Below are 8081 nucleotides of genomic sequence, written 5' to 3' on the forward strand. Positions count from 1 at the left end.
CACTGCACTCTCCATCCTCCGGGCTTGGTGACTTGCTGAGCTCACCACAGGTTCTATTCCCACACTATGGGTATTGGTTCTGGCATGAATGGTCGACCATGTTAAGGTCGACATTCGTTAGGTCGACCACTATTGGTCGACATAGACATGGTCGATATGGACTAACAGTCAACACATGAAAATGGCCAACACGGGACAGGTCGACACATGAAAAAGTTGACATGTATTTTTTAACTGTGTTTGGCGTCACTTTTTCCGTAACATGACCAAGAAGCCCAATTAGTGTACCGCGTCCCCTTGCACCGCTGCGCTCGTCACAGGTTACCGTTCCCAATCACAGTCCACGTGGATGGTAAAGTATGAAAAAGTAACAAATCTTTTGGGGTTTTTTAAAGCCATGTCGGCATTTTCATGCGCCGACCATATGTCCATGTCGACCACGTCAGTGTCGACCAATAGTGCCGACCTAATTACTGTCGACCTTAACATGGTCGACCATCCAAACTGATACAATGGGTGTCGTAGACACCCACAAGTGGGAATAGCCCTGGCGCAGCTGTCGGCATTCTCGGTGGTCGGGATCCCGGAATCAGTATTCTGACCGCCAGGTTACCAACAGCCAGGATATTAACTACATTCCCTGCCACTTACCGCCTACATACTAATTACATACTGTATGTACTTAGATATGTGATTAGTAAAACAAAGGGCAGCTTTCCCGTTAAGAGCTGTCCTTTGCAATCAATAGACTTCCGGGTTTTAGCCCCAAGAGTCAAGGCCGGCCATAGGCATAGGCAAACTAGGCAATTGCCTAGGGCATTTGATATGCCTAGGGGCGTTATCAGCTTCTGCTGATTAAAATGATATGCGGCATGCCTATATTCTGTGTGTAGCATTTCATATGCAGATACAGCCTCACACAGTATATTAGCATGCTGCATATCAGTTTAATCAGCAGAAGCTGCTTGTGCATCCTAGCCACATAGCAATATAAATAAGATGCATTTTCATTAAATAAAGGTGCCCGAAGTTAGCATTGATGCAAGATTTGTGAGGACACATCTGTATCCAAGCAGAGGCAGAGGTCACAGTGTTAGTGGCAGTGTGAGTGCTGTGTGCATGTGAGTGGGTTGGTTGTGCAGTAGTGTTCAGAATATGTGTAAGGAGCATTATGTGTGTCATGTAAAAATGCATCAATAATGTGCAACATACGTGTAAAGGGCCACTATGTGTGTCATTATGTGTATAAGGGCATTAATAATGTGCGGCATATGTGTAACAGGGTACTACTGTATGTGTGTCATTATGTGTATAGGGGCACTAATAATGTGCAGCAAATGTGTGGGGGACACTATGTGTGTCATTATGTGTATAAGGGCATTAATAATGTGTTGCATATGTGTAAGGGACATTATGTGTAAAAGGGCATTAATAAAGGTTGTCATAATGTGTAAGTTGCATTATGTTATAAGGACATTATTGTGTCTCATATGTGTAAGGGGCATTACTGTGTGGAATTGTGTATAAATGCATTACTAATGTGTTGCATTATGTGTATAAGGTGCTCTACTATGTGGCGGTGCATATAGAAAGGGCACTACTGTGTTGTCTATTGTGAATAAATAGCAATAAGGTGTGGTATAATGTGAATAAGGAGCAATTCAGTGTGATGTAATGTGAATAAGGGGCTCTACTGTGAGGAGTAATGTTTATAAGGTAAAGTGATACTACTGTGGGATGTAATATGAATTATGGACACTATCGCAAGATAAATTGTGAATAAAGTTGTGGCGTAATTGGAATTGGGGTTACTATTGTGTGAATAAGGAGCAATTCAGTGTGATGTAATGTGAATAAGGGGCTCTACTGTGAGGAGTAATGTTTATAAGGTAAAGTGATACTACTGTGGGATGTAATATGAATTATGGACACTATCGCAAGATAAATTGTGAATAAAGTTGTGGCGTAATTGGAATTGGGTTTACTATTGTGTGGCCATGCCCCTTCCCAGCAAGAAGATGCCCCTTTTGGGGCTGTGCGTCAAATGTGCGAACTGTTCCTATTTAAAATATAGGGGGTACAAGGACTGCTATGGGTGAGGGGTGATGGTTCTGGGAAAGAGGTGCAAGATCTGAGGCAGAACTAGCGGTGGTTCTAGAGGGCACCAGCCAAAATCTTGCCTAGGGCATCATATTGGTTAGGGCCGGCTCTGGTCCCTGTGCATGAGTAGAGGGACGCATTGGCGGCGGGGTTGCTGGGATAGATCTTGTTGTATCCCTCTCAGAGTAAAATGCAGAAAGAAGCCCATAAGCTTATCTACACAGCAAAGCTGGTGTTACCCACTATATCCAAGCCCCAGAATGCATTGCATTGCAGTGTAAGGGGTCAATGTACAGTACTAAAGGCCCATACACACTTGACGATAAAATGAACGATGTCGTTCATTTCAGCCCTCATGAACGACGTCGTTCATTATATCGTCAAGTGTGTATGCATCCAACGACCAACGATGCGCGGCCCCGCGGGACGTTAACGTCCATCGTTCATCTGTGGAGCATGTATGCTCAATTTCCACTATGGTCGTTACCGACCAGAGACGACGTTGAATGTGTATGGTGTGAAAGACCAACGACCAACGACCAAGCCACTGTTCACCAGCTCATTATTTTAATAAACTGTTCAGCTTGGATGCTTTAACGATGAATGGTCTATGGTCTTTGGTCTTTGGTCTTTCATCTTTCGTCTTTGGTCTTTCATCTTTCGTCTTTGGTCTTTCATCTTTCGTCTTTGGTCGTTGGTAGTGTGTATGCTCATGTGGTTTGCTCAGCTGTTCAAGGGAAGTTCAAGGGAAGTCGTTAACGACGGTCGTTAACGATGTGTGCATCGTCAAGTGTGTATGGGCCTTAAGCCCTGAAGAGTGATAAAGTGGACAGAGATAAAATACTAACCAGCTCCTAACTGCCATTCTACAGGCTGCATTTGAAAAATGACAGTTTAGAAAAAAATACTTACAGTAAATACATTTTAGGTCGGGCCTGTTTTCAAGACAAGTAGAAATTACACAATTGTAAACAGTAGTTTATTTTGATATAATTTAACCTGAAAAAAAAAAAAAGGGCTGCGCTCATGGGAGTGAGAGTGAACACCTGAAGGAGAGCTGACGTGGTTATTACTTTAAAAATAATTTATTAATATCACATTAGTAAAATAGAAATCTTTAATGGATGATAATAAGATAAATACATCACACTGAGTGAGCTCACTGTGAGGTTTCCAGACAGCTCCCAGCTACAACAAGCCGGCTCTCTTTCAAACACGAGAGCGGCTCGTCCCATCAGCACAGAGAACGTCTCCCTGCTGTAACCGGAGAATTAGTGGATGAGTTGCATCTCCCTGTCCCCTGCCAGCATACGAGTGGGCTTTTAGTGGACTTCACCTGAGGACGCTCTGTGACGCCAGCCCACGGGAGAGGTAAAATCCACCATACTTGCCACCTGCTATGAGGGTCTGATTGCTGGGACTTACACTGACTATCACTGTTACCCTCATACAGCATTTATAGAGAGAGGATCTTCTCTGTGACTCAGTTATTATCTATACATAGAAAGTATCCGTCTTTGGGACACATTGGGGGTCATTCCGCGTTGATCGCTCGCTAGCAGTTTTTAGCAGCCATGCAAACACATAGTCGCCACCTACGAGGGGGTGTATTTTTGCTTTGCAGGAGTGCGAACGCCTGTGCAGCCGAGCGCCTGCAAACACATTTTGTGCAAAATAAGACCAGCCGTGTAGTTACTTAAAAAAAGGGGGAAGTCCGAAGACAAAAGTGGGCGCTGATTAAAAATGTTTTTACTTGAAAAATTAGTAAATAATATTACTTCTGTTCTTTATAAAGAAACAAATCACCCTTCTAGCTGCCCACAATGGTGGACCTGGGTATCCACCGTACTGTACAGAAACAAAGAAAGGGTAATGTGGGCGCTCGGAGGGGATCGTAAATCAACGGCTGCTGGTTTTGTAAATGTTAAACTTTGTTTATTGGTAAGAAACTTCTAACAAATGGACATTAAATGGCTAGAATGCCATTAGCAATTCATATACACAATTAAAAAAAATAAGTAAAAAACAAATTAAAACAATGATTAAAAATAATGACTGTGTTCTGGGCCTCAGAACTTGTAAATATTTAGGTACCAACCCTAGTTGATGTTAGTTCTCTTGCATGCATAAGCCTGCTGTTAGTTGTAATAAGGGTTAGTGCATATTATACCTCTGATGAAACCGCCCACCTTGGAGGCGGAGAAACGCGTCAGGTGACCTGTTACAACTGTGGAACGCAGGTGGACCGAAGCCGGAAGCCCTGAACTCAGAAGCCGCGGATCGCGGCATCACAGCGTCCCCTGCCACCCAGGACTTGCACGTGCGATTCCCTGTCTCCGCTCCTGTTCAGGCACAGTGCTACAAGACAGCACACCACACCATCTACAGCAGGCACTGCTAAGGAGAACCGCCGCTGTGCGGACAGCCATTTAAACAGTGAGTGGACCAAACAAGTTTCACCGACAGGAGACAGTTGCGGGACTGGCACGTTTTACATCTAGCCACACCACTGAATACTATATCCATCAGCTCTTCTTGGTAAAGTATCAACAGGCTCTATTCAATATTACATAGCCATTTCTCCCGCAAAGTGCAGTTTGAGTATAATATGCACATTACCCTTTCTTTGTTTCTGTAGTTACTTATCCTGTGCGATGATTGCTGCGACGAGTGACACGGTAATGATGTCAGATACCCGCCCAGCAAATACCCGGCCATGCCTGCATTTTTCCAAACACTCCCAGAAAACGGTCAGTTGACACCCATAAACGCCCTCTTCCTGTCAATCTCCTTGCGATCGGCTGTGCGATTAGAATCGTCGCTAGAACCAGTGCAAAACCACAAAGGACTTCGTACCAGTACAACGCGAGTGTGCGCATTGCGGTGCATACACATGCGCAGATTAGCCATTTTTTTCACTGATCACTACGCATCGATCAACGGCAGCTAGCGATCAACTCGGAATGACCCACTTTGTTACTATCATAGCTACACCGGCAACATATGTTTAAGCTTTTACAATACCCAACTCCTTTACTTATTATAGCATTGAGCCTCATCAGTAACTTCCTCATTTGAGGAATATAACGTGCTCGGACATTACTGTTGTTTACCCTAACAGTGACTCAGTGAATTTGTCTAATTTTATCTGTATTTATATTATCATCCATTTAAGATTTCTATTTTACTAATGTGATATTAATAAATAATTTTCAAAGTAATAACCACGTCAGCTCCCCTTCAGGTGTTCACTCCCATGAGCGCAGCCCTTTTTGTTTTTTCTTGTTCTGCGATTTGACGGCATACACACAGTGCCTCACAGCAGCGCACAGGGGAATCAGAGCACACTATTTATTTATTTTTTTACTTAGGCGCTCTATGGCAGTACTCTGTTTTTGTTTGTGATAATTTAACCTCAAGCTGCTAAATAGAATATCAAACTGAAACTGAATTTGAGCTAACGGCTTCGCAGGTCAAAAATTATCACCATGAAGATTGAGCCGCAAAGACAGAAGATAAAGTTACATTAATAAATATACATTTATTACTAGAGAACTAAAACAGCTTTATATTGCAAAATTGGGATTAAGATGTTCACTAGCACTGTCAGCAAGGACTGTATAACTCAAACTGTCACCTATATGGAGAAAATATCTATCTATCTATCTATCTATCTATCTATCTATCTATCTATCTATCTATCTATCTATCTATCTATCTATCTATCTATCTCATGGGGGACATTTCTAAAAACTTGGAGAGCGTTAAAGTGGATAGAGATAAAGAACCAACCAATCAGCCAGAGGTGTCACTGGGTCTGGTGACACCAGGTGCGCACTCTGTCACCCCCATAGCGCGGGAAGCGGTTAAAATACCGCTAGTCTGGATCCTAGCGGTCACAATGCCGACGCAGGAATCCCAACTAGCAGTTAAATCCTGCCGCCGTCATACCAGCATCACAGGCTATTCTCCCTTTGTGGATGTCCACGACACCCCTAGAGGGAGAATATAGCCGAGCGCAACGAGCCAACGTGCCCGCAGTGTGGCGAGTGTAGTATGCCCTTAAGGAGCCTTTCTAGCGATCGCCCCTCTGCCGGCATTCTGGTGACCAGGATGCCGCTGTCAGTATACTGACGGCTGGCATCCCGACTGCAGGTAATTCATACTGAACCCCAGAGCGCGCCTATGGCACCCCCCTCCCCCCTGCACTTTCGTCTGACGCCACTGCAATCTGCTCCTTCATTCTTCAAACACAGCCTGTAAAATTTCGGGAGCTAATTGGTTGGGACTCACAAAGTTTTGATGAATCCCCCCCACAGTATCTATCTGTCTATTGACCCTGTAAATCCAGTGTCTGGAAGCCCTGAAGGCGAGGCGGTTCAGAAAAGCGCTGCATAGCAAATATGGCGTTTAGAAAAACAAACTCACCTGCGTCAATCTTCAGCCCTAGTAGCAGAACAATTGGAAGCCACATATTTCCCATGCTGGCAGTGCCTCTGGCAGACTTTCCCCCTCTGATATTGGGACTGTTGTACAACATGCGGCTTTTATAACGTGTGGATATTAACACATTGTGAAATATCAGAGGAGGAGTTTTCCAGGGAAACCTTCTCTCCTGTCAGTTGTGTGTCCAAGTAGTTGGAGACCTTAATTAGTAACTGTCCTGCTGGGAATAAATATTTATTTTTGTAATATAAATAATACAATTCAATAAAGCATCCTGCAAACTGGAGCAGTAATTATCAGCATAATAAATGTATTATTTCCCAATCCTGGTGTTACATTAGGCCAAAAACAACAGTAAAACTCCACATAATGTAGATCAGGCATTCCCAACCACGGTCCTCAAGGCACACTAAGGGCTAAAACACACGAGCAGGCTTTTGCCGGCCGGGAGAAACCGTCAGAGTCTGTCACACAGGACGGCTTTGAACCGTGTGTGATGCTGTGCGCATGCGCAGCATTAGAAACGGCTTGAGAAAAAAATGTTGGGTGTGAAAGCTCCCCTTCACACACACAGTTTACTGGCTGCAAAGACGGCCCGGCGCCAGCCCGGCAGTCGGTCCTTCCAGTGGTGAGACCCGGCTGCAACCCGGCAGCCGGGCCGGGACCGTGCCATGTGTGAGGACACATTGCGCTGCATGTGTCTTTACATCACGGCAGCGGTTTAAAGCCGGCCGGCGCCAGCCGCCTCGTGTGTTTCGGCCCGAACTATCCACTGGAAGGTCCGGCTGTCGGGCCGGCGCCAGGCCGTCTTTGCAGCCAGTGAACTGTGTGTGTGAAGGGGAGCTTTCACACACAACAGTTTTTTTCCAAGCCGCGTCTAATGCTGCGCATGCGCACAGCATCACACACGGCTTGTGTGAGAGACTCTGCCGGTTTCTCCCGGATGGCAAAAAGCCGGACAAAGTTTGTCCGGCTTTTTGCCATCCGGGAGAAACCGGCGCATGTGATACAGCCCTATCAGTGCAGGTTTTAGTGATATCTAGGCTTCAGCACAGGTGACTTAATTAGTAGGTCAATTATTTTGATTTAACCATCTGTGCTGCAGCCTGGATATCACTAAAACCTGCACTGTTGGTGTGCCTTGAGGACCGCGGTTGGGAATGCCTGCCATAGATAAATCCTTTCTCTCTTTTATTAATGTGATTAATGTACATTTTATAATTTTAACAGAGTAGCCTAGCAATATGCAGTGCAATAGAAAGATGTTAGATATATTTATTATGGAATAAATACTGTATCCCAGCAGTTGGGATGCCGGCGGTCACATGATCGACCGTGGCACCCCGACATTGAAGGTCCAGATATCGGAGGGGGTAAGTATTTCCTGTATCACTGTGTCATCATACAATAAAGCCCTCATTCCTACCACACGCATCTTTTTCTTTTAAATCTTCCCTTTCTTCTACAACACCTATATTGGTTACCACTACTAACAAACATAACACCTGCCAACAATACCAACACCTTCCACGCCA

General features: G+C 44.6%; 1 protein-coding gene across 2 annotated transcripts in view; it reads right to left on the reverse strand.

The window, feature by feature from the left end:
* LOC134957106 (uncharacterized) overlaps nt 1–6644 on the reverse strand; it is an 80719-nt gene extending 74075 nt beyond the window's left edge. For both annotated transcript variants that reach the window (XM_063938842.1, XM_063938841.1), the window contains exon 1: nt 6529–6644. In XM_063938842.1, coding sequence (XP_063794912.1) covers nt 6529–6640 — 112 coding nt within the window. In that variant the 5' untranslated portion in view covers nt 6641–6644. The remainder of the gene's footprint in view (nt 1–6528) is intronic.
* Between the last annotated feature and the right edge of the window lie 1437 nt (nt 6645–8081).

This window comes from Pseudophryne corroboree, chromosome 9 (genome assembly GCF_028390025.1).
Source record: "Pseudophryne corroboree isolate aPseCor3 chromosome 9, aPseCor3.hap2, whole genome shotgun sequence".
NCBI classification, from domain to species: domain Eukaryota; kingdom Metazoa; phylum Chordata; class Amphibia; order Anura; family Myobatrachidae; genus Pseudophryne; species Pseudophryne corroboree.